The following is a 27,297-nucleotide window of genomic DNA, read 5'->3' as shown; positions in this document are numbered from 1 at the left end:
ACTTGCCCACATAGAGTCATCCTCCCTTGCTCTAGATCACGGCTGCCTCTCCCTTTCCTCCCACAGAGATGCATTGCTGGTGCGGTAAAGCCCCTGGCCTGGCAGGAGGCCACAGTCGAGATAAGAACTTCACAGACCCTGTGTGCTTTCTTCTCAGCTCATTGAGCTGTCATTAGGAAATTCTTTTGAGAAGAACATAAAAGACCAAACCGAGTCAGTTCGTTTGGTCAATCGTTACACTACATTTGAATGATGTGATGTGTGTAGTAGCTTAAATCACTTCATAGACAAGAAGGCATCCTGCCATTCTCTGCGGTGTGTATGTGGGGGTGGGTAGAAGCTTCATTTCCCTTCTGATTGGTAAGGCAAGCTTCTACTCTCAAGATGTGCTGGACAGTGCAGCTATGGAGTATGTTCGAAGGGAACCAAGAAATCGGGCATATGCTAAGTGAGTTTTTGACCAGTGGTTTCCATGATTAGGACCAGTGTGAAGAATAGAATGAAATGCCTGTGTGTTTTCTTTCGTAAGCGTTTTTGTCTGGAGTGGTCAGCAGCACTTGCTGTGACTAGTCGCCTTTTCTATGTTGAGACACTGTATTAAAGCTGCGAGACAGGAGAGCACAGACGGACTGGCTTCAGTTCTTATACTTCCTGACCAGGCATGGTGGTGTATGCCTGTTGTCATATACCACAGCCCTGGGAAGCAGACGATGCAGGCCAGCCTGAGGCTACATAGCAAGTTATAGACAAGCCCGGCCTGTGTAGTGATAGTTCATTTGGATTTTAATAAATAGAGCTTGCCTGAAGATCAAGAGAGTAAAGCAGCCCCACTGGACAGTCTTACAGACCAGGTAGTGGTGACACACACCTTCAATCCTAGTAGCCACACTAGTTGCCATAGAAATGGGGCAGTATTGGTGCATGCTTTAAATCCCAACCCTAGAGAGGAATATAAGACGGGAGGAGACAGCTCTCAGACACAGTCTCATTCTGAGACTCCTGGAGGCAGGATCACCGTTTCAGACTGAAGTAGAGGTAAGAGCCAGTGGCTGGCTGTTTTGATTTTCTGACCTTCAGGCTGAACCCCAATATCTGTCTCTGGGTTTTTATTAGGCGTGCTACAGAACTATATGAGGCCTTGTCTCAAAAAGGAGGGGAAGGCTCCTTTAGATTTCTAAGAGGGTAAGGCGCAAGGAGTTCTTCCACAGCCTAAATCTCACAAATTACTGATGAAAAGCAGAAAAGCAGGGCGAAGGAAGACGTTTTTGATGCCATCCTCAGAAACCTCACAGTACACCAAAGAGAGAAAATGATTACACCTGTAGGTGATGTGCCTTTAAATACCTCAGAGACAGGTTTATCCTGGATCATGTCACAAGTACAGGGCCCAGTAGAAAAAAACCCCAGTGTGCATCAGTGTTTTTGTGCAGACTTCCCCCATCCACCTTCCTCACAGTGAGCAGGGGTGGCATGGAACCCTGGGCTGGATTTGTGCTAGGCAAGTGCTCTACCACTAACACTAAAGTGAGAAAAGTAAGTGCCCGGGAACGCTCACCAACACACTGATTCCACTGGTAGTGTTGAATGTACCCCTGTGGGCAGCCGCACCGATAGCCACCCAGGATGTTCTGGCAGCCATGTTGGCACCTGTGGTTCCCGTCACATTCGTCGACATCTGCAAAAACAACCCAAGGACGATCTTTACGGTCCCTTGTTCAGTGCGTTCCAAACACAGCCTTTCAGGGGACACACAAACAAGGCATGGCATGCAGAGAGGCTGGGCCTTCCTGCCACAGCATCGTTAGTCCGTGGTGGTGCAAAGAATGGTTATGATAAGAAACCACCTCATTCTTTGTGCTGTCCACCAGACCCTGGCACAGCAGCGCTCTGAACAACAGCTTAATTTCTGCAAATCAACCCTAGTAACCACAAATATGGAGGATTTTGAATTGATTAGCTCCATATGGTATGATTTATTTGGTAAATTATATATATATGTATACACATAATAATACACACACACATATATGTACATTATAGATTCTAGTTGATTCAAAATGTCTCACATGTAATCCTCATTGTGGGGAAGACACAAAAGCCATGGAGATATCTACAAGGTATAATGGCTTTGCATGCAGATTTTTTTTTTTTGTTGGTCAAGACGAATTAGATGCAAAGCCTTTTTAAGTCTTTGAATATGTTGTTATTTTTAGGCAAGATGTGGTATGATACATATGGAATAATTTCTTTGTTAATATATGCATACAATCTTGGAATGACAACTAAGGCTTTGAAATCTACCCCAAAAGAGTGAAGTAAAATTGGCATGTCTGATGTGTGTGTAACAAATTTACATGGATAATTAATAAACGGTATCTTATGTGGATGGTTGTGAGCTGAGTTCACACATGGCAAGCAGCTGTAGGTTCAGAATGCTTTCAATGTCTGTTGACTTCAAATACAAAATTAAAATTTTCTAAAGCAAAAAAATTGACTGAAAAATAATACAAAAGTCCTATAATTCTTACAAAGAACATTTAAAAAAATTGATTGTTTCTAGAGTTGAAAACCATATATTCCTTGGAATAACTTTGAAAAGGATAACTAACTCAATTCTATAAATTGCAATACATTCTAAAGATATAGATGTGAGGAGGCCCTCAACATTAACATAATCATCTTCCCGTACCTGAGCATCTGCCAAGGAAACACTCAAAACCCATGAGTCTTACTTATCTCCCAGTCAGTGTTCTTTTTGATTTTGGAAAAAACAAAACAAAACAAAACATTTATTTCATGTGAGGCACCGTAGGCTCTCGTGAGTAAAGAGCATGGGGCAAGGGCTTCCGTGTACAAAAGGAAGTGTGTGTGTTTTTGTATGTGATGTGCATGCATGTGTGTGTGTGTGTTTGTGTGTGTTCCTCTACTGTGCTCCCCCACGGAAATTGAGGCGGGGTCTTTTGCTGAAGTCCGAGCGTGTGGATTCCTGTCGTCTAGCTCTCCACCTTACTCCACAGAGTCCATTCTTGCCTCTAGAGCCCTGGATTACAGAAGAGGCACCATGACGCATTTACTTGGGTTCTGGTGAACTGAACTCTGGGTCTTCAGGCTGGCATGGCACATGCTTTATGTACTAAGCCGTTTCTGAAGTCCAGATGTTAAGGATTCGTGTGCACATGAACTTACCTTCACAGTTGAGCCCAGAGGCATCAAGAGAGAACCCTCTTTGGCATTCGCAGCTGAAGCTCCCAGGGGTATTTTGACAGATTCCTTTTGCTCCACAAAGTGAAGGCTGAGACCCACATTCATTATTGTCTAGCAAAGCAACAAGATGGATGGAAAGAGTCAAACATTCTGGTATGTAGTATGTGAACTAAATCTCTCTGCATGGAATGAGCAGATGGATACAAGCTCAAGTTTCCATTATGTGGAGAAAGCGTTTTAGACAACGTTAAGTCTGAATTTATTAGCAAGAGTAGCATAAAAAGTACATTTCTCAGGGACTTGAAACCAGAATGTATTTTAGAGTTATTAGAGGCACCACTTTGGATAACATAGACTAAGAATCTCTTAACATGTGCCTTCTAAAATAAAACTGAAAAAAACCCAGTATTTTTATATTATTTTTATATTAATATTAGCCTTTTATCATATTTTATCTGAGCATCACAGCAGTACGGGATATGAAATTGAAGCACTGCCTCCAACACAAAAGTGTGTTGAGGGCTTCTGCATCTGACGCCACAGCTCAGGACATTACATGGAAGCGCCGCACAGTGTGCCCACAGCACAGATGCATTCACGTTCCCTACAACTTCTTCGGACCAGACTGCGCTGTGGCCCTGCCCCCACCAGACATCTGCAAATTACCTCGACTCTCATTTGCCTTACCGATGCAGGCAGTGTGATGCTGGGTGAAGCCGGGGGGACATTTACAGGTGAACCCCCCGAGGGTGTTGACACAGAGGAACTGGCAGTTGTGCTGTTTGGTTTGACATTCATCGAGATCTGCAACGACAGAGAAGTCCAGCAGGATCAGCGGGGCTGTTCAGTTATGAATAATGTGGTCTCATGAATCCACAGGAACTGTGCGTTTTCTCCGGGGGTGTTTGGTTTAAATTTCAGCTACAGTCTAGCAAGGTTCACGTATGCTTATTAGGAAGGGTTTGAATGTGCATATTAAACATGCCTAAGTGTGGAAGGCTACCAGCCAGGACAGGGTGGCTAAAGGTTTTTAGGGCAAAGCTTTCTTCTTCTTCTTCTTTTTCTTTCTTTCTTTCTTTTTTTTTTTTCCGAGACAGGGTTTCTCTGTGGCTTTGGAGCCTGTCCTGGAACTAGCTCTGTAGACTAGGCTGGTCTCGAACTCACAGAGATCCGCCTGCCTCTGCCTCCCGAGTGCTGGGATTAAAGGCGTGCGCCACCACCGCCTGGCTAGGGCAAAGCTTTCTTAAAGTAAGAACTGGATGGGCAAAACATAGCAAGTCCACCATTTTCAAAGCTAACATGGAAAAGCAGTCCTTGTATTTAATGTACTTTAGGACATGGATGGTTACCTATTAAAGGGACTACTAAGTAAAAAGAGAGTTTGGAAATGGAGGAAGGCTTAGCAGATTCAAACGGGAACACCATCACTAAGATGAGAGGAAACAACAACTTAAGTTTCTGCTGGGCGTGGTGGTGCATGCCTGCACAAAAGACAGTAATAAACCCTAAACCAGAGCCAAACAAACAAAAAACAAAACAACTGGAAATTTAGAAGTAATGTCTGGACTCTTCTTATAGGAAACTCAAGATCTGATTTTGGTTTGAGAGAAACTTAATTTGGGAAAAGCAAGTTCCCTCTACAGCGGAAGGTATGAGCTCCACACATTTTATAAACACTGTGAAAAGTCAGTTCACGCAAACCATTTCTCTAAACAGGGGCAGGAACAGCCCAGAACTTGCTGCTTTTTCTGCACTTATTTTTTTTTTTAATATGGGTTGGAAACAAAACCTTGCTTGGCAGAAAATACCATCTGTTCACTCCATTAGTATCATGATTGGGAGGGTCCATGTAAAATCCAACACAGTATGGCACTGAAGCCATTTTTAGTGATCACGTTTAGCATGGTAATTACTTTTAATACTCCACGGAACGTGACCCACACACTGACTTTTCTCCGTTCTACAGGAAATGTCAGTGTAACACTGTGGAGAGATGAAGTCAGACATAAGCAGCAACAGGAATTCTAATTTCTCATGCATTGTTCCAACTCTTGCTTCAATATTTTTTTAACTAAAAAGTTACCATATGAATGCATGGATTATGCTATTTTCATACACATGCATCATTGTAATTTTTCTCAAATTTACCCCCATTATCTCTTCTTGTTTTTCCCTCTTGCCTCTGACCATATCCCAAAGAGTGTTCTTCAACTTTCATGTCATGCATATTTTCTTTTACATTTTTATTTTAAAAGTTTTTAAAATTGGTATTGAAGGCGGCATACAAAAGCTTAGGTTTCATTATGGCATTTCTCCACTCCTTTAACAAAGTCTAGAGTCTGTATATGTCAGAAAACATGGTATTTCCATTTCTGAAGTTGGTTTATTTTGCTTAATGTGATGACATCGAGTTCCACCCTCTTTTCTTTTGATGTAATTTTGGGTTTTTTGGTTGGAGGGGAAAAAAAAAACAACCACCATTATGTGTGCGTGTTTGTGTGAACACGTGCAGACATTTTGTGTTTTTTCTTTTTTTTTTTTTTAATTTCTAAGAAGTGAAATACTGTGACTTAGATTTTAAGGTCCTCTTTCTTCCATAATGGGAGGCCTGGTGCAGTTTTCTGTGAAGCAGGGTTTTAATAGGGGAAGTATAAGCTACGACTCTGATCACTAAGATGCAAACGTTACTGAAGAAACAGACAAGGGTGGCCGGCTCCCCTCACCTTTGCATGTCTTTCCGTCCTCCTGCAGGACGTATCCCCGGGGACAGGAGCACTGATAGCTGCCCTCTGTGTTCTTGCAGATGAAGTTGCACGGTTTTGGAGACTGTGAACATTCATCAAGATCTACGGGGAAGGAGCATGAACATGAGAGCCCTGGTTACACGAAACGGCCAGCCCTTCTCCCACCTCCACCTTCCCACTTCATCTTTCTTGATTTTCCTCTGCCACTTACAGTGGCATCCAGCCAGAGAAAAACAACTCTTAGAACCGTTTCCTCTAAGGTAGCAGACTGGCCTACTGTGAAGATCAATGCACACATCTTGGATAAACCTTGTAATGTCTAGACAACTGTCTGGGTTCAATTTTTTTTTCCTTCAGATTCATTAGGCTGGCTTAGGCCCTGGAGGCTTCATCAGTGGCCTCTCCCACCTTGCGCCTTCTGGACATTCCCATTTCTTCACTGTCTCTCCAGAGTGGATTTATTCTGAGCCACTGGCTCCCTGTCGCTGCCTCTCATGGATGTCCAATGAGTGCTCTATTCACCCGTCAGCCTCTCATCACCTTTCCCTCCTTTTTTTTTTTTTTTTTTTTTTTTTTTGGCCTTTGTAGAAAGGCCATTCACAGACTCACTGCTAAGCCATACTGAACTGTCCTTGCAGGGACGAACCACCTCTTTACTGCCAGGTCTGGGACTGACAGCTGGGAATCTCTATTTCCTCCACAGAGCTCACAGGATGGAGGACTTGACATGGAGAAAGTTCTCGATTAGCAACCTGCTCCTGGCTCCTCCTGTCTGCTGTTTCTACTGCATGAGTCAAATGTGTACGAGGGGTCAGTTGGCTTTTCCTAAATCCGATGTTTGTATGCCAGGGACTTGTTACTAAAATGGGTAATTTAAGAGGATATTGCAGAAGCTGAGGAAATACAAAGAAACTAAGAAATGCTTGAAAGACAAAAAAAAAAAAAAACAAAAAACAAAAAAAACACCTAGGGCTGATGAGAGAGGGGGAGTTGATTGGGGAGGGGGAGGGATAAGGGAGGCGGTGGCGAGGAAGAGACAGAAATCTTTAATAAATAAATAAATTAGTAAAACAACCTAATTAACTAACTAAATAAACAAATGAAGGCTATTCTCTAGCTTTCCTTTTGCCACAACATGGTGTGCATCAGACAATAAAAAATAAAAATTTAAAATAAGATACATTGTAGAACAGCCAAAAGATGCTGTAACAAGACTGCTTGCAAGGAGAGATTCTAGATGATGCCTAGTTGCTTCGTTTCATGAAAACTGTAGAAATGCATCTGTTTCACACACAAACACACCGGAGTCACAAGAGAAGACTTTTCCACCAATTACATGCACATTTGTAAATTTTAAATTAAATATAAAATGTTAAAAGCACATTTTTCAATATTTATGTTTCCCTGACGACACAGAATTCGAGATGGAGTGGACCCCATGCCCCACACAAGGAGACGAAAGGCAAGAACACCATTGTTAAGAACAGCACCCTTGACAAGTCCAGCATCCTTTAGGGGAAGCGGCATAGACAAGCACTCCACTGACTGCACCTGGTCTGGAGGAAGCAGGAGTTGCCAAAGCCCTTTTTACAACCTCCTCTTACCTACGCAAGCTGTCCCGCTGATGTCGGTGGTGTAGCCAACCTTGCAGAAGCACCGGAAGGTGCCCATGGTGTTGACACACTGGCCATTAGAGCAGAGGTTCGGCATCACCTTACATTCGTCAATGTCTGCACAGCAGGAAATAAAGAGAAAGGAAAAGAAGTTTATGTCTGAACAGTGGGGGCGACCGGAAATGAAGAGGAACGAAGGACAGACTGAGGTGGCAGTGAGCACCACAAAAGTTCCAGCGTCCCTTTTCATTGTTCAGGGAATGCTATGGGGAGGGGAACAAAATCACCTGAAGAGCTGGGGAGAAATAAATAAGGAAGGCCACGCTGCAGGCTTATGCTGGACTGTTTATCCATTCTGTATTCTGAGTAGGAGTTACTATTTTTTTTTAAATATGTATTTCAGGAAGCTACACTATACAGATTTGGGCCTCCAGTTCCCATCTGCCTTAGATCAGAAGAAAGGCTGCTGTTAGCAGCCAGGCTAACAGAAATGTGAAGGAGAAATCCTATCATAATTCTATCTGAAATACTGATGCCTTTATGTGTGTTCTACACATATGAATCACAAGAATATTCTTGTGTAATGTTTTATAGAGGTGTGTGTGCATAGATATGTAAGCACCTGTGTACAGGTGTGTGTGTGTATAGATATGTAAACACTTGTGTACAGGTCTGTGTATAGATATGTAAGCACTTGTGTACAGGTGTGTATAGATATGTAAACACTTGTGTACAGGTGTGTGTGTATAGATATGTAAGTACCTGTGTACAGGTGTGTGTGTGTATAGATATGTAAGCACCTGTGTACAGGTGTGTGTGTATAGATATGTAACCACTTGTGTACAGGTGTGTGTGTATAGATATGTAAGCACTTGTGTACAGGTGTGTATAGATATGTAAACACCTGTGTACAGGTGTGTGTGTGTATAGATAAGTAAGCACCTGTGTGCAGGTGTGTGTGTATAGATATGTAAGCACTTGTGTACAGGTGTGTATAGATATGTAAACACCTGTGTGCAGGTGTTTGTGTATAGATATGTAAGCACCTGTGTACAGGTGTGTGTGTATAGATATGTAAGCACTTGTGTACAGGTGTGTATAGATATGTAAACACCTGTGTACAGGTGTGTGTGTATAGATAAGTAAGCACCTGTGTGCAGGTGTGTGTGTATAGATATGTAAGCACCTGTGTGCAGGTGTGTGTGTATAGATATGTAAGCACCTGTGTGCAGGTTTGTGTGTATAGATATGTAAGCACCTGTGTACAGGTTTGTGTGTATAGATATGTAAGCACCTGTGTGCAGGTGTGTATATATATGTAAGCACCTGTGTATAGGTGTGTGTATAGATATGTAAGCACTTGTGTACAGGTGTGTATAGATATGTGAGCACCTGTGTACAGGTGTGTGTATATATACGTAAGCACTTGTGTACAGGTGTGTATAGATATGTAAACACCTGTGTACAGGTGTTTGTGTATAGATATGTAAACACCTGTGTGCAGGTGTGTGTGTATAGATAAGTAAGCACCTGTGTGCAGGTGTGTGTGTATAGATATGTAAGCACTTGTGTACAGGTGTGTATAGATATGTAAACACTTGTGTACAGGTGTGTGTGTATAGATATGTAAGCACCTGTGTACAGGTGTGTGTGTATAGATATGTAAGCACCTGTGTACAGGTGTGTGTGTATAGATATGTAAGCACTTGTGTACAGGTGTGTGTGTATAGATATGTAAGCACCTGTGTACAGGTGTATGTGTGGAAGCCAGTGGAACTCCCTGAGTAGGCCAGGCCGCCCGGCCAGTGAGCTTGTTTTCACCTCCCTACCACTCCTGGCCTTTCAAAACGTACGTGCTGGGAATCTAATTCATGTCTTCATGCTTGCAAGATAAGCACTCCACCCAATGGAGCTATCGCCCCAAGCCACACTGCACAGAATTTAAGAGATCTCTTCCTACACCAAATCTATGGGAGACTTTATCGCCCTCACTTGTCAGATGAGGAGAGGGGAGCACAGAACTAGGCTAAAAGTAAATGATGTCCTAAAGAACATGGCACAAACTTCTCCGATCCCAAAGGTCATGGTGGCTGGTAACCTCCTAACAACCTTTGCCTTGTTGAAAGAAATGTTGGCCTCCTGTGTGTAGGCAGGGATTCATCCTATTTTCTGGATCCTTCCATACCAGTAGGTTTCATAATGAAGATCATTTTTGCACACTTCTTTTAAACTAATGTGGGTGTATAAAATTCACTGGTCTGATACAGTGCCCCAAGTCCCTCATCACACTACCTCTCCCATCAGTGGCATATCCCGGGCCATGAGGACAAATCTTTTTGTACTGGGCGGTTCCAGGAAGCGGACACAGCTCACACTGGTGGCCCCAGCCTCGTCCACCGTCACAGCAGCATTCTGACTTTGTGACCAGATTGCGGCTACTGGAGGCCATTTGGCACATTGTCTGCAGGACTTCTGCGAAGCACAGGCCCTGCCGGTTGTCTGGAAGAGACACAAGCAAGACACGAGTCAAGGTCAGGAGCTGACAGCCTGGTTTTCAGTGGACGATCATCCTCTCCTCAGCCACAACCTTCAACCCTGAGAGTACTCATTTTGTGCCAACAGTCTACACTTGGTGATTGTAAAGTTGTGTTGACATTGCACCCCCGTGGTACTTATACTAAAAAAGATGATCAAACTTGGCAAAAGTTCTACAACGTGTACTCTTTTCAATTCAACGAAAGAACATCACATATATGTATTTTCTTTATCTAAAAGTAATGACAGGTAGGGGTTGTAAAATATATTCAAGGCTATGTTATGAGCGTGGCGCTTATTCCACTATTTTCTGGTGTTTTCTACAGCAAAAGGACTCAGTACATTATAGATAGTATACTAATATAAGTAAAAGGGTTTCTTCTTCAGTATGGCTTCATAAGCCAAGTGTGCCAGTGAAACTGTCGTCTGAACAGAAAACAGTATTCTTTGTAGAGTATCTTTACTGTTTCCTCAAAGACTTAACAGTGAATGTCTAGAATGGAGACAACAGGAACTAAAATACATTGTCTTAAGTACAAAAACCTCCCTAGGGTTGGACGTAGCCAGTTGCTGCCCCTCTGACGTTTGGCCCCATCAAGCCCCTAGCCAGTTGATCGCTCTTCCTTATCTGGTTCCTACAAGCTCGACCACGCCCTCCTTTTCCAGCTGCCCTCGTTAACTGCAAACGGTTACAGCATCGCACATATTTCAGCCTTGGCTTAGTGTGATGTCGTGCCCATGAGGTCTAGGTTTTCCACGAGAAAATATTTCTGAAAACATTTTCTCTGGACGGTAATATAAAAATTAATCTCTGCTGCATTTTTGCAATGTGGCGCTTGCTTTGCATTGATAATGTGAGGGCAGAGCTTACCTCACACTGCAAATATTTTCTTTGGGAATTAAGTCATTTCCTCGTGTAAGTCTTACTAAAGTCACATTTTCCACAGAGCTTCATTAATCTTAATTTTGGAAAGACCATTTCAGGTTGTTATTTACATTACATATGCATGCATGGCAGAGGCATAGAAATATATCATCTTAACAGACGCATACCTATGGGGAGAGGCATGTAGAGTACTGTGCTTATGAGGGCCAATGGACAAGAGTACATGCGCGGAGTTGTTCTCTGATGACATCATAAACATGTTCTGCTTACCAAGGAAAATATTCATAGATCCGCTTACCAAGGCATTCAGTGCCTGAGGAACTTGACTGGAAGCCTTCATTGCACTCACATCGGTAGCTCCCAATGATGTTAATACAACGCCCATTTTCACAGATGCCTGGCTTGGTCCTGCATTCATTTTCATCTTCACAGGAAAAAAAAAGAAAACCAATATGAGCAATGAGCAGCTTGTAAAGCCATAGTTTCCTAACTTTCGTCCAGTGGTTACATCTCATTGAAAGCTCCTTGACAAAATACCAATAAGATGGGATAGGTCACATCCCAAATGACTGAGGCCTATGACTATGGCACCCAGCATGCCTCATCCACCCAGGTAGTTCCTGCCCCTGTAGAAGAGGAATGGAGTTCTTGTAGAATCGCAACAGTAAGGACAGCCTTTCCCCAAGATGCCCCACCAGCAGAGGAAGAAAGCGGTGGAGAAGGACTAAAGTCTGCAGGTAGAGAGATGGCATCTAGAGATGGTACTAACCAGGGATGAAAGCTTGTTGAGTGAACCCCCAGGGCCAACTGCGGCCTCTGAGGGCAGGTAACAGGACAGAGAAATCAGGGAGTAGTGCTCTTTGGCTTGGTGACAAATGAATAAGTAAAAACAAAACAAAACAAAAACCCAAACAAAACAAAAACCCAAACTTATTTATAAAAATTCCCAATATCATTACTGGGATTTTGTAAAATGCATTTGATGATTTCTCAAAGCTGTTTTCAACATAAGGGACTTTATGACAACTTTATTGTTTTGGTAAGTCCCTCCTTCTCTTTTACACATTTTAATTTTTTGGCCCTGAGTTTTCTGACATATTTTTCCTGCATTCTTTTTTATTAGCATTTGCCTTGAATATCTTTCCCATCTCTTTCTTTTCAAGACATCAACTCACCCTTTGATTTAGGTTTCTTACAAAAAGCGTTTAACTGAACTTAAAAAGAATTGTAAAAATGCATTCATCTTTCATCTAGCAATTGAAACCATTCATACTTATGATTTCATTCTTACCTGCCACTTCATATGTCTTAAATTATTCCATATTTACTATGCTGTTGCTCCATTCTCTTAACTATCAAATCCATCTAATTTTTTATGTTTTCCTTGCATCTCCAGTCCAGGTTTGAAAATTACCATGTTTTTTTCACTCTTCTAGCAACAGCCTTTAAATGATTTCAAAATGTTCCTTTAATGAATTTCCTACCAGAGCCAAGGAGAACTTTTTATCTTTTCCACACCATATATTGAATCTGGTGCCCTGTGCACGCTAGGTAAATGTTCTACACTGCTCTATTCTAGGCCCCTTTATATTTGGAGACAAAGTATATTCCCAAATTGTCCACACTGGCTTAACCTGGCTGTCGTCTAGGGTGGATCTGAATTTGCCATCCTCTTGCCTCAGCCTCCTGAGGTCTGTCCCAATAGCGGGATCTGTTCCAAAGTTTATAGCCAGTACATTGTATTCTGGTTGGACTGCTAAGTTACTACACATATGTTATGATTGTCTCTTGGATTAGATTATAGAGCTGGCTAACTAGTTTAGAAAGGGCTTGTGGATATGAAATAAATTCCAAAACAGATGTTTGACAATGCCTTATTTTGATTGTTCTTAAATCCCATTGTGTTCAAAATTTTAGATCAAGATTATTTTCCTTTGAACATTGTGAAAATAGTGGGCTATTTTCTTTTGCCTAGCATTTTTGTTCATTGGAATGGAACCTAGTTTTCTTTTCTGGAAGTAATGAATATTTTTGTTTTGTTTTTAGTGTGTTCTAAAACTCACAATGATGAGACTTCCTCTAGATAGTCAGTTTTAGGGAAAACACTGTTATTATGAATAATTCGAAAGTACTTACAAAATGATGATCTGAATTATGAAGTATGAATTTTCTAGTTTGCTGTTTCTACAATCTGAGAGCTCAGGCCTGGCACCCTAGATCTGACCTTTTCTCTTATCTCTCTCTCATTTCTCTCTCCTCTCTCTCTCTCTCTCTCTCTCTCTCTCTCTCTCTCACATACACACACACACATACACACACACACACACACACACACACACACACACACACACACGGGGTTTTGAGACAGGGTTTCTCTGTGTAGCCCTGCCTGTCCTAGAATTCGCTGTGTAGACCAGGCTGACCTTGAACTCATATGTCTGCCTGTTTCTGCTCCTCCCACCCCCAATGCTGAGATTAAAGGTGTGCACCACCTTTAATGTATTTATAATTTAATGATAGGACTTAATTTCTTCAGTAAAGCGTCTGATGGATGCCCCGCCTAGCCTAAGCTCTGGCACTTGAATGACCAGTTGACGTGCCTCAGGCTCTACCACTGATACCTTGCTTTACTGCCACTGGCAATGAGAATTTAAAAGGGGGTGGGGGAGATGAATTCCCATGGCTGCTGACTGCTAACATCTGTAGCTTTTAGAGGGTTGTCTTAGTATGGTGCTACACCACCCGCAACACCTTGATTCCCAGCCTCCACCATCTCCCCTTGGACAATCTCTGCACACCGGAACCACCAACTGTTGCCGTTTCCATGCCCACTGCTCTCCCTGTGCCCACTCCCTCTTCCTCCGCTGTGTCTAACCCACAGCGGGGTCACCAAAAGGAGAATGACGCCCCAGACAGGTCTTGTTTCATTCATGGGCCTGGGCAGCGTGGAATTTGGACTTCTATGGACCATGCCAGGACAGCCCCTGCCGTGTCTATGCAGCCGTGGTACTGAGAGGTATCTGCGACTGTCCTGCTGGGGACTTCCCTCACTTTCAGCTCCGTTCCCTTTCCCACAAGATGAGGCCTCTTTGTTGTCCACCAAGGTCAGCACTTTGTTTTGCCTTCCAAGATCTTACAGTTCTCCCTTCTCGGAAAATCACACCCTGGTCTACATTCGCCAGTAACATCTACCTGTTGGAGGAGGAGGCCACTTGTTTGTCCCTGCCACCCAGAACGGAAATAATCACACAGAAGCCATATTAATTAAATAACTGCTTGGCCCATTAACTCTAGCTTCTTACTGGCTAACTCTTATGTCTTAATTTAACCCATCTCCATTAATCTGTGCATCACCATGAGGTTATGGTCTACCAGCAAATTTCAGAGCGTCTGTTTCTTGGAGGCGGCTCCAAGGCTTCTTCCTTACTCTGCCTCCTATCTCCCAGCATTCAGCTTAGTTTTCCCTGCCTGTGGTCCCCTATAGCTCGGCTACAGGCCCAAAGCAGTTCCTTTATTAACCAATGGAAATCACAATATACAGAGGGAAATGCCACATCATCTACCTTACAAACCCAAACCAGAATGGAACACTTCTCAGTCACACATGACAGCTCCAGTTACTGTCACATCTCCTCATTCTCCTTGAGGGATGAAACTTGAAAGAAGGATAAGAAGGACCTATGATTGTCTGCCTCACTTCTGCCCCTCTGATTCTGGGCTTTACTGGCCTGCTCTGTCTCTCTCCAGTGACATTTCCTGGAAGGCCACCAAATCCAACCGCTATGTTGCTGCCTGTATCTTACTCTTCCAATCCATAACACCTCGAAAAAGGGACTCCCCAACTTCCTCCCCCATGACCACTTCTCCACATTCTCAAGACAGCACACCATCCCACAGGGAGGTCACTCTGTTTCCATTTCCATGGGTTTTCAGAGCTCAGCTGCTGCTGCTTCTCTTCTCTAAGATCTGCTTCCCGGTGTGCATGTCAGTTCCATGATCATTTCAACAGTAAGTATGCCATCAATTTATAGCTCTGCCTCATGAGTGTTTGCATGTGTTATAATACCAGTGGGATATGAGACACACCCAGCACAGCCCACAGTCGTTTGTGCACCTAACCACATTGGCTCTTTCTAGTCTTTCCCACAGAAGTAATGTCTTTCCCATAGTACATAATGTTACAAAAGTAACATTATCCAATCAGTCCATTTCAGTAAAAATCCTTCTCATCTTTTACGTCTCTTTTCCTTTATTTCTCTTGTCAGGCGTCCATCAGCAATCCTGGATGTTGATTAGTTATCATGTATTCTAGATCTGTCCACGCAACCGTGGCCCCAACCTGGATGATTTTTAATAGCCACCTAAATGACGTCACTACTTCTGCTTCTTCCCCCTTAAAACGCACTGCTTTACAAGGCAGCCAGAGTGCTCTAAAAAAGGCCAATTAGAGGATACCAATGTTAGCATTTAATTGAAATTTTACCATCGGCTTAGCTCTGTCCTAAATGAGCCATGACAACAATCCCCATGAGGTAAGTGGCCTCACGATTGCTAGAGGAATCTGAGACACAGTTAATCCAGTTTACCCAAGGTTACAGGCCAGCCAATGGCTTACAGCTAGGTTCTTCACATTCAGGGCACATCCCCAGCCTTACTAATAAACCGTTTTGCCTTGAGGCTTTCTCCACAAAGCCAGAGTCTCCACGGTGTCTGCACTGCTTTGGCCTTCTTCCGGTCTCCCTCTGTGCCACACTCGAGCACAGACCCCACTGACTCTGCTCTTCCTTGCTGCCACAGGTCTACATTGTTAGTGACACTTCTTTGTTTTCCATTCTATGTTACAGTTCCCGTCACTCCAGTAAACCCTGAGGCGCAGTCTACACTATCTCCTACCCAATCACAAAACCTTCCTTTCCTTAAAGAGCTAATTAACCTTATCTGACATTACCAGGTTCATTTGTTTCTTTATTTGTTCAAGCCTGTTTTTCCCAAGCCAGGGAGAAAGTGAGGGATTTGTCCTCAGAAGGAGCTGGTTTACTCTGTGCTGCCAGCACCACAAACATGGTGAATGCTTCATAAATATAATTAAACTAATGGATGACTCTTGTGTAAGTAAGGGTTTTCATGAGGCACTGGGCTCTTTGTGATGGAGATTTCCGTCTTTTTCCTAAGAATTTCTCCAAAATACTCAAATCTATCCCAGTACTTTTTATTTGCTTAGAGTAGAGGTTGCTTAGGTTTCTTTCTTTCTTTCTTTCTTTCTTTCTTTCTTTCTTTTTTTTTTGTCCTGGAACTTTCTCTGTAGATCAAGCTGGCCTTGATTTGGCCAGATCCACCTGCCTCTGCTTCCCAAGTGTTAGGATTGAAGGCGAGCACTATCACACTCGGCTAGCTTTCCTTTTTAAAAGGGATTTTATTTAAAAACTTACTATGGATACCTGTCTTCCACTTGATCATTTTATTGGTCCATTCTATATCCATATTTTTATTTGTGTTTTCTGCCATTTCTGTTTTATGAGTACACACACACACACACACACCTGGCACCTGGAGGTTACCATGAGTTCCTTCCTCTTTGTGCCCCACTCTAGTTTTTAGGCAGGGTCTCTCACTAAACCTGGCTTTCACCATCCTGACTAGTCCAGTTAGTCAACAAGGCCCGAGAGCCCCGCTCCCACCCCTCTAGTTCTGGTCCTGATGCTTGCACAACGAGCACATCATCTCCACCAACGGGGCCATCGCCCCAGTCCCCCCATTTTTACTCTGTGACTTCCAAAGTGATTTTAAAGTCCTGTGGCAGGTGCATTTCCTCTGAACTTGGCTAGATTATCGTTATATCGTCTTTTCCCCCTGTATAGTTTTAAACCATTTTGGTTTTTTATTTAACAGCGTTTCTCACATATTATTGAAGTGATTTTTCTAAATCATTTTCTCTTTCCCATTGTCTTGAGTTTATTTCTTATCTTCCTGTCTTTTCCCTACTCTGTACACACGAGTTGAATTTTGGGTAAATAGTTCAGCCTTGAATAGTTTTCTGCAGTTTAACTTTATTTGCCGAAAAAGCAGCCTAGCAGGTCCCTAAGGGAAAGCAGGCATAATTTACGGTTTCAATTCATATATTTCTTTATGAACATCTTCAATGAATCTGTCATGCTTTCTGTCCCTGGGGCACTGTACTGAGTCAGACGATCTTTCCGGTCTGAGACACAAAGTTCAGGAAGTCACTCTCTAGTGACTGCTCTGTCCCTCTGCTTTTGGCCTTGACTCCAGGAATCTTCCCATCTAGACAAGCCTGTCAATAATGAAACAGCATGGTGCCAGGCTCTCTCTCACATCTGCCATTCCAGAGACTGCAGAGTCCATCCAGGCCTCCACAAAAAGACTCCCATGTCTCTGACTCACCGTGCTCCTCATCTTCTAATCAAACTTGAAAACTGAGCTGGCTGGCTGAAGCCAGGAAGGAGAGCCTGCCTCTTAACACCGGTGTGGTGGCTGACACCTCACAGTGCTCAAAGGCAGCCTTCACAGTCTGTTGTGACTGGGTCTTCCTTGAAGTCCAGACAGCCCAGCATTCACCTCTTCCCATTACATTTCTAGAATCCCCAACCTTGAGAAGGACGCGCCTTTATCCCATCATTTGAAAAATAAACTGCCTTCTCCTAAATTACTATCTTAGACTCTTATGAGTCCGTTTTTAATCAAATCTAATGATCTCGGTATATTTTTTTTCTATTTATTAGATTTTGGCATCTGTGAATTGTTCAAGAAATGATTCTTTTATTATAATGCACTCAGAATCAAGTTTCTACCTCTGGTTAATTTTACAGGTTTTGTTTTTACCCCCTATGTCCTGCATAACATCCTTAGCTTGCCATGTTTTATATTTTTATTACAATTGACTTTTTTTTTTTCAGAAATTTTCTTGGACCCCGAAGTCACACATGTACATTTCTCAATTTTCAAATGACTTTATTTTCCATTCTAAATTCTGCAACTACTTTTAATGGTTATAATATTTTGTTATTTGTTGGGATTTCCAGTTACGAAATCATACTGCCTGCATCAAATGAAGTTTTTCCCCACAGTGTTTCTGTGGCGGTCCAAAGAGGCTTTGCATACGTTTCCACTACCAGTGTCCTGCAATGAAGAGCTGAGTACCTGACAAACCTCAAAACCAACTTCCTACTCCATAGCCCAGGCTGCCTTTGAACACGTGGTCCCAAGTGCTGGTGTCACAAGCTTGAGCCACTAAGCTGGGTCTTGGGGCTTACATCTTCTATTGCGTATTTTAAACAATAAAAAAGACAGATACAAAATGCTACCCATCAACAAGGTCATACCATACTTGACTAGAGGAGATGTCATCCTTCCCATCCTCCACCAGTCACACACCATAATGAAAATGAGGGACGAAGAATTCAACCTTTTTCGGAGCTCCCCAGCTCATCTCTAACAGTTCTAACGAGACGCTTCCTCCTGCTGTCTACCTTTGTCCCCAGGAAACCGACAGATAAATGTACTGGCTTTATAATGAGCGTCTGCTAATTATAAACAATGAAAAAGTTCCATGTAAATAAAGCCGAACATATTTCTGAATACTCTAGCTAGATAAAATTAGACTAAGCACGTACATTCCAATTTAAAACAAAAGAGAAAGTGTCTCAAGTGCAGTAACCAGGATGGTTCTTTCCTTCCTCCCCCACGTTAGGATTCTGCCCTGGGCTAGATTTGAGGAACTTTCTCTTTTGACTGAGGAGCCTAGGTTAGTCTCCTGAATTGACAGGTCTTGGATGAATAGTGATTTTGAAACGACCGGGGTGTAACTGATCTCTTAACATAGGACTTAAAAACAAAACAAGCAAACACAAACCCTAACTTTCATTAGATAAAGTTTGTTAGTTACAAGACACTGGACGCTGCAGTTTGGACACTGCACACCTCCTCAGGGCGGACATGCTGAAGGGTCTCCACCATGTGGTATTAGCAGGAGGTGGAAAGACACTGAGGAGGAGGGGGCATAACAAGGGGTGCCAGGGTCACTGCAGACTTGTCCCCTGTGGGGATTATAGGACCCCAGCCCCTGCTTCATTTCTTTGGCCTTTCAGTGACCTGGAGGAGTGCTTTTCCTCTTGTGATGTGATTCCTGGATCTAAGTTCAAAGCATGGGCCCTCGGTCATGGACCAGACTCTACAGCTAGGAACCAAAGCACCATTGTCTCTCGGTCATGGACTAGACTCTACAGCTAGGAACCAAAGCACCATTGTCTCTCGGTCATGGACCAGACTCTACAGCTAGGAACCACAGCGCCGTTTTCTCTTGGTCATGGTCTAGACTCTACAGCTAGGAACCAAAGCACCATTTTCTCTTGGTCATGGTCTAGACTCTACAGCTAGGAACCAAAGCACCATTTTCTCTTGGTCATGGTCTAGACTCTACAGCTATGAACAAAGCACCATTTTCTCTTGGTCATGGTCTAGACTCTACAGCTAGGAACCAAAGCACCATTTTCTCTTGGTCATGGTCTAGACTCTACAGCTATGAACAAAGCACCATTTTCTCTTGGTCATGGTCTAGACTCTACAGCTAGGAACCAAAGCACCATTTTCTCTTGGTCATGGTCTAGACTCTACAGCTAGGAACAAAGCGCCGCTTTCTCTCTGTCATGGACCAGACTCTACAGCTAGGAACAAAGCGCCGCTTTCTCTTATACTCTAAGTCACATATTCTGTCGCAGTGACAGACAGAGGAGAACACGTTAAATCCATGCAGAACTTAGCAGGGCACTGCATCTTTAAGATTTATACTATGTATCTGATTTAGGAATTAATTTTTGTCCAAGATCAAAATTTTTAGATGAAGTCACTCTAGATTAGAAGCCTTTAATTTAAATACCTTTTATGGGGGTGGGTAATTCCTGCTGCGAATCACGATTTCTCTTTTTTAAAACTTATCCTACATATTCGCTTGCTTGTGCTACCAACAGAAAACATAACACTTTAGATTTCCTATAAAATGACATGTTATCTTATATGGCTTTGCTCCGTATGTTCACGGTTATTTCTGTGTCAGTATATACATACATTTATCACACTCATTTTAGCAGCTATGTATTTTCTGGCATGAATATTCCACAACAGATTTATCTATGTATTCATAATGTACACTTTGGTGGTTTTGTCCATTTATATTTTGCTAGTACAAATAGCACGATATTATATGTCCTGTATTTCTTTCCCTAGGGAAGCTTCCTTTTTTTTATTTTTAAAATGAACTTTACTGAGGTACAATTTGCATGCCATAAAATTTGTAAGCATACGATCCAATGGTTTTTGGTCAATTACAGGCCTCATAACTGTCACCACAATGCAGTCTCATAACGTTTCTGTCCCCTAAAGGCACCGTGCCCATTTGCAGCCTCTGTCTGGTGTAGCTTTGAGAAGCAGACAACAGCCTGTAGATTCATTTTTAAGAAACCTTATTCTTTACTTTGGTATTCTTTTTGCAGAAACAGGAAAGTATTAATAATTATTGTTTCTCCAAAAATACCTCCATGTCCCTAGGTAGTGGAGGTTGGTAAGTTAAACAGTCCCAGTCTTAGGGAGGAGAAAGCACATGTAGTGGCTGTAGTGGCTGCGGTGGCTCGGGTGGCAGACAGCACTTTAGGAAAGAAGGACACACGGAATGACTACGGTAGTTGGGACATGCTCGCACGAGGCACATGCCTTGAAATCATAGCTCCATCACCTACCCCTTTAACCATGAATGCACTGAGACTCAGACAAGACGAGTCATGGCAGACAATGTGCTAAGCCTGCTGGACTGCCCCTGAACTGCTCTTCTCACTCACGGGAGGACACAAAGGTGGGACTAGTAATCTCGAAGCTTTCATTTTTCTGCACGAGTAGAGGTATTCCCCGGATGTTTCCTACACTTCAGCGTTTGATGTTTCAGACTCACAGAGGCTAACGAACAACAAATGCCCACAATTCCCAGCTGTGTGGATCACCACTGCGGTCCAGAGTCCCATGTGTCGCCCTGGACCCTGAGAAGATGGAGAGGGCCTTGGCACAGCCTAGAAAAGCGCTGGCTTATGTTTAGCTCCTCTGGGAGCAGTGTTAGTTCTGGCTTGGAGCAAGAGCACTGCTCAACCAGAGACCGTCCTTGGGGCTTACCTACACAGCCCTCTCCATCGGGCCTGCGGGTCATGCCAGGGGGGCAGATGCACATGAAGGTGCCGATCAGATTCTTACACATCATGCCTCGAGATTCACAGTCGTGCAGCCCTTCGGCACATTCATCCAGATCTAGAAGACATTTATTAAGATATGTATCGAAAGGAGAAAAAAAAGTAACAACAGCACATCGTGTTTAGCGGGCTGTACGTTAGTTATTTTCAGTCATTATTTCTGGTCTTCTGACCCACGTCAAGCTATCATTCGGTGTGACAGAGGAAGGCGCCTAGTCTCCTGAACAGCTGGCTCTTGTCCAGATGTGTAGCACTCTCAGGACTGGTCCTTACAGTAAGTCAGGGAAGGGTGACCTCCTCTTAAGTTAAGAGTCCAGGAGTACTACAACAGCAGGATGGGATGCTCAGGCCGGCCCATCCATAGGCTTTTAAATGTCCTGTTATCTAGGTGGGAAAACCTACAGCAAAGCTGCCACGCTTCTTTCTGTAAAGCCCTGGGAGAAAACTGCTCAGACGAAGACAAAGGTCAAAGTACAATCCATCCCAATGGCGCAAGTCAAGTTGCGGCTCTTGTCTTACCTTTACACATCTTTTGGTCTTCCCTGAGGGCGTAGCCAACTGGGCACGTGCATTCGTAAGACCCGAAAGTGTTCATGCAGCGGAAGGCGCAGAGCAGTGGGTTCTGGGCACACTCGTTGATATCTGATTAAGGAAGTAGGCATGCACTCAGCACGAGGCTCTTCCTTGTAGCCCCACCCCCAATCATCTCTTTAAAGAAACACCAGTGTGTTTGCTGGTAAACCATATAGGAAGCAGAAGGTAATAAAACTCTCACTTCTGGTATATAAAATATAGTACCTGGGCAACCCCTCCTCCAGTGAGTTAACAGCCATATGCTGGAAGAACCCCAAAGGCTCCCTGGAGTCTTAGTGATGGGTAAAAACTCAAGCTAAGAACCCACAGGAACTAACGTTAATTATGTTGGCTGCCCTCCCTGTCTCTTCCCTTCTCCAAATCTAACCTGCAGGTGACCAGTATCCTAACAGGGGCAGTCTGAGAGTTAAATGTCAACTTCTTAATATCCTGTCCAGGGGACACAACCTTGAGGCCGCCATGGTGCTTAAGAGTGAATGAGATTCTGGAAAGGAGTGCCAGAAAAGAAAAGTGCTATCCTTTCTTCCTTTCCACGTTTGCAGCCTAGGCTGTTGACTGTGCTGTGCGTGTATGGGACAAAACTCAAGGAAGTTAGCTTCTAGGTTCCAAGGGTGGACCTGAAATCTGAGCCTTCACAGGCCAATCCAGGCTGCCTTTGGGTCTACAAAACTCAAATCTTCTAAGATCAAAGCATCAACATTCCTCAAAGGAGTGTAACCCTGCCCAGAATGTATCATTCTCAGTATTCTGAGTACAAATTAAAAGTTAACCGATACAATGAAAGTCATGAAAATGTAACCAACTCTTAAAGAAAGGAGAAAATAACAGATGCCAGTGACCGAGCCACTCTGGGGCTGCGGTCAGGAGACAAATGTGTAGCTGCTGAGGGAGCTGGATGAGGCGAAGGACAATGTACTGGTGAAGAGTATAAACAGCAGAATAACACAGTGGCTATAGGTGGATATAAGTTCCTAAAACACATTCTATACATCAAAGGAAGACAACGCAATCTCAAGGCAGTATGACTTGCCTTCACAGTTCATCATGGGCCCCGGCTCAAAGCCTTCATTGCAATTGCATTCAAAACTTCCAATCACGTTGGTGCATGTGCCATTCCCACAGGGATTGCCGATTGAACACTCGTCAGTGTCTGCAAGGCAACACAAGGTGTGTAGAGTTTCGCACACATTTCAGGGATGTGAAAAAAGCACAGTGAACCCCCCTTCCTGCCACAGCGCCTCCCCCTTGGCCTTGACCAGCCTTTATGTGTGCAGAGGTCAAGGTGCACTGCTTCAAGAGGATGTGGGAAAAGACATAACATCAAATGAACAATACTCCTAGTTAGGCTTTTGTCAATTAAAAGAAGTGTTTTTTTTTTCTTATTTGTTAGTCTTTCATGCCTTTAAGGATCAAACCCAGGTCTTGCGCATGCAAGGCAAATCTATCATTGGACTATATCTCAAGGCCTTAAGAGTTTGTGTATTTGGTTAAAGGCAGAGATACTGGGAAACTCAATTGTCTAATGAGTCAATCTGTGTGGGAAAATGCAGAAGTGAAGTTTCTACTATTAGGTCATCTTGGTTTTCTAAATCTTACCACTACCACCACCAAGGCTACCCGGGGGTCCCTGGGCTAACAGGAGAATAAAAGAGGGCATTCACAGTGCATCAACCAGAGGCAATACTCACCCACACACCGGACTCCAGTGTAATCCAGGTTGTAGCCCATTGGACACTCACAACGGAAAGAGCCATCGGTGTTGATGCACTGCCCATTTGAGCAAATGCCTGGGCTCTCAAGACACTCATTGACATCTAAAATATAAAACTGCCCATGAACTTCTTCATAAGAAAAGATGTGCTAATATAGCTGTATCTACTAAACACATATCTAACATGAATGGTACATAAATATTTTTTCTTTTTACTAGAAAAACAGACATTTCACATATGATACATGCATATGATAAATGGTTCACAAACTATTAATACATACTTTAAATATGATACACTATAGGACATACTAAAACTAGCATGATTTATAAAATGGAAAATCCACCCAGGTTAAAATGTGCCAGAGCTCACCTTCTCGTGTGTCGTGAAGACTAGGGACTGTCCCGTGGCCGTATGGACACAGATCCTGGAATGCAACTACAGAGAAACAGGTTCTCCATCACTAGAGTGCTTCATTTTAAAAACTAGTTAACACTGCACAATCCATGTTTAGCAAGAGCATTTCTTCCTCTCTCTCTTCCTTTCCCTCCCTCCCTTCCTTCCTTCCTCCCTCCCTCCCTCCCTCCCTCCCTTCCTCCCTCCCTCCCTTCCTTCCATCCTTTCTTCCTTCCTTCCTTCCTTCTTTCCTTTGACTCACCCCGCCCCCTGCCTGAGTCTGAAAGTTGCTACATAGACCAAGCAGTCTTGACCTGCTGTCTGTCTCCCGCATGCTGGGAGTAAAGGCGCACACCACTGCACCTGGCCATGGTTTATTTTTAAACCCAACACTGAGTATACTCATAGAAGGCTGCCTGAGCTCCTCCTAGGGTACCACCAACCTGGGGACTCTGGATCTGTCTGTCTAACACCACGAAGTCCAAAACTGCCCCTGTCCTTTACACATAGAAGCTACCCCTGACGTAAGGACCCACCACAGGTTGATCTTGCTGGGAATTACTCTACAAGTCACTGGTGCTGATGGGAAGCCGTGGGGCCAATGTGCTGATGTGACATCTCAGAAATTTACGTAATATTTGGAGAACCACAGTCCATGATATTACAGCAACATAGGCTTTTACTTAACTGGGCATTCATTTTTGGTGGTAAGGACCGAACTCCAGCCTTGCAGGAGTTAGGCCTATGGTCTATCGCCAAGCTATACTTCTACACCCCAGTCTGGAACTTGTAAAGTCGTGTGGAGTTTCCTTTCCACCCTCCCCTGGCATCTTCTGCCCTCGCCTCTGCAGTTCAGTCTTCAGAACGCAAGTAATGCTAACATTGGAAGGAAAAGTAAGCGGGCTATGTCAGTGGGCAGGCTGTGTATAGATGCTGGTGGGCCTCTTGCCAAGTAGCCGCTTCCGGAACCACTGGTAATCCTATCTGAAGGTACGATGTCGCCCTCCACATGATCACAACAAAGTCCTCTCTGCCGTTACTCGCGCCTTCATTGTCTTTGGGGCACAGCTCATACGGGTCTCCCCCCCAGCCCTCTCTGTCGTTACGCTCACCTTCATCATCTTTGGGGCACAGCTCACACGGGTCCCCCCAGCCCTCGCCTGGCATCTTACTGCAGCAGCACTTTGCCTTGGTGGTGTTGAAGGCTTTGGGCACAGAACACTTGCCATTTTCAAAGTTGGTGAAGCAGAAACTCTGGCGGGTATCTAGTCAGGAAAGCAAAGAGCACAGCTCCTCACCGCTCGTGAGACAGACAGAACAATGTGAATACAACTAGTTCGGAGGGAACACTTCTCATGGGCTGGACACAAGGTACATGCTAGATCAGTAGTTAAGAGACAGGCCTGGGCATTTGTCACGGTTCGCTTTCATTTGCTAGTTTAAATTGATCTGCATGTAAAATGTTATTGCATCTAAAATACTTTTATGATGTGTTCAGGGATTTGTAAAATCGGCCTTAGTCGGGAAAATATTCCCACAGTCTCCTTTTTTTCCTTCACTCTCACATCAAGGCTGTCCAAAAACAACGACTTTAACATCCAGGAAGTTAAACGACGCCCGAGGCAAATCGTGTACTGATAAATAACAGCCCATGCCAGCAACCAAATGAAAATGGCAAACCAAGATGATTTTCCTTTTAGCATAAAGTCTGAACATGGTACTAACGGTCTTAACAGACTGCTCGAACACTGTCCATTAGAGACACTCTTGAGAAGTCCGTGCTCTAACTGCAGACTGTGTATTATATATTTATACACAAATATTTTATCGTAAGAAAGCCTGAGCATGATGATGCTCCACTGTCCATGTTTACACCGTCTAGGGAACATGCTGCCAGAGAAGTCACACCACAGCTTACCGAAGCACCTCCGTCCATTATCAGACAAGACAAAGCCAGGGGGACAGATGCATTGGAAGCCCCCGGGGGTGTTGGTGCAGGAACCAAAAAGGCAAATGTTGGGGTCTTCGTCACATTCATTTATATCTGCAGGACAGGAGAGTTTGTTAATCCAATCAATGTTCTGTTCAAGAGTTGAAAATATCTACTTGTCCATGCTGCAACAGATATTAATTAATAGAGGTTTAATGATGGATTTAGAGATGACGCTGTGAACATAGCTAATTTATTCTTTTAAAGTAAGTTATTGCCTTAAAAGCCAAAGATTATATCCAGTTTCAGCCAGCCGTATGCCAGAACTTCCCACCTCCAGGTCCTGTCACCTGATCACTAGGGGGCGCTCTACCCGCCTACCTGACATGACCCCCTCACCTGCCTCACAGGTACAGTGTGCTTAGCCGGCGTTTACTCATGGCCCCCTCCCTAATGCCTCCTTTGGGACTCCAATAGGGCTACCTCTGGCTTTTTAATTCTTACACACACTCAGCATGTAGCCTGCCTGTTCTGCTCCTCGGTACCTTCTACCCACATCCAGTCGCCACCCTGTTACCCTACAGCTCTTCTCCAGCCTTCAAAGAAAGGCAATAGCTGCACAAGGAATATGGGTGACCAAAAGAAAGGCCATGCAAACCACAGGAAATGGAACGCAGTGAACAGAACCACAGATGCAGGTGCTTCCGACAGACAGGGTTATCGAGGATGCTACGGTGCACAGCGACATCTGCATTTCTACGTCCTTACTGCTCTAGCATGCGGGATCTCTCCATACAAGGATGGAGTGGACACGATGACGAGATGAAATCGAATGTGAAAAGCAAAAATGATGCTCAGTGGGTGGAAGCACTCACTGTGCAAGCAGGAGGACCCACGCTTAAATCCCTAGACAATATGTTAAGAGCTGGGATTGGCCAACACATCGGCCTGTAGCCCCAGCACTGGGAAGCAGAGGCAGACAGGGTCATAGGGCTTGCTGCCTGCCAGCCTCACTCCAGGTTCAGTGAGAGACTGTCTCAAGGAAGTAAGGGGAATAACATCTGTACGCATATACATGTATACATACACCATACACATACACAATATACTTTATACATACGTAACACATATATACTTCCCACCATGCACAGACATACTAGACACACATATAGCTACCCAAATCAGACATATACAACAAATATACACCACACACATATATCCCGTCCACCACACACACACACACACACACACGCACACACACACATACTTATATCATATGCACACATACACCACATACATATACTTCTCCCCAACACATATACATGCTCAATACACATCACATACACACATATACATCATTCCCCATATACCACATACATGTACATCACACACATGGGCATACTACCCATATAACACACCAAACATACATACTAATA

The 27,297-nt window shown here is 43.6% G+C and overlaps 1 protein-coding gene across 2 annotated transcripts in view; it reads right to left on the bottom strand.

Moving 5' to 3' along the window:
- LOC121440619 (fibrillin-2-like) overlaps nucleotides 1-27,297 on the bottom strand; it is a 197,161-nt gene that overhangs the window by 7,653 nt on the left and 162,211 nt on the right. For both annotated transcript variants that reach the window (XM_041641392.1, XM_041641393.1), the window contains exons 49-62: nucleotides 25,850-25,975; nucleotides 25,044-25,196; nucleotides 23,908-23,973; nucleotides 23,512-23,637; nucleotides 22,854-22,973; nucleotides 21,749-21,871; nucleotides 21,156-21,287; nucleotides 11,281-11,406; nucleotides 9,854-10,060; nucleotides 7,553-7,678; nucleotides 5,928-6,050; nucleotides 3,892-4,008; nucleotides 3,187-3,315; nucleotides 1,556-1,675 (exon numbers count right to left, since the gene is read on the bottom strand). In XM_041641392.1, coding sequence (XP_041497326.1) covers nucleotides 1,556-1,675; nucleotides 3,187-3,315; nucleotides 3,892-4,008; nucleotides 5,928-6,050; nucleotides 7,553-7,678; nucleotides 9,854-10,060; nucleotides 11,281-11,406; nucleotides 21,156-21,287; nucleotides 21,749-21,871; nucleotides 22,854-22,973; nucleotides 23,512-23,637; nucleotides 23,908-23,973; nucleotides 25,044-25,196; nucleotides 25,850-25,975 — 1,794 coding nt within the window. The remainder of the gene's footprint in view (nucleotides 1-1,555; nucleotides 1,676-3,186; nucleotides 3,316-3,891; nucleotides 4,009-5,927; nucleotides 6,051-7,552; nucleotides 7,679-9,853; nucleotides 10,061-11,280; nucleotides 11,407-21,155; nucleotides 21,288-21,748; nucleotides 21,872-22,853; nucleotides 22,974-23,511; nucleotides 23,638-23,907; nucleotides 23,974-25,043; nucleotides 25,197-25,849; nucleotides 25,976-27,297) is intronic.

The sequence above is a fragment of the Microtus oregoni genome, unplaced genomic scaffold (genome assembly GCF_018167655.1).
Source record: "Microtus oregoni isolate MIOR12 unplaced genomic scaffold, Mior012 000069F_ref0000032, whole genome shotgun sequence".
NCBI classification, from domain to species: Eukaryota; Metazoa; Chordata; class Mammalia; order Rodentia; family Cricetidae; genus Microtus; species Microtus oregoni.
Note: the sequence above shows the minus strand (reverse complement) of the source record. Positions and strands in the feature narration are given on the sequence as shown.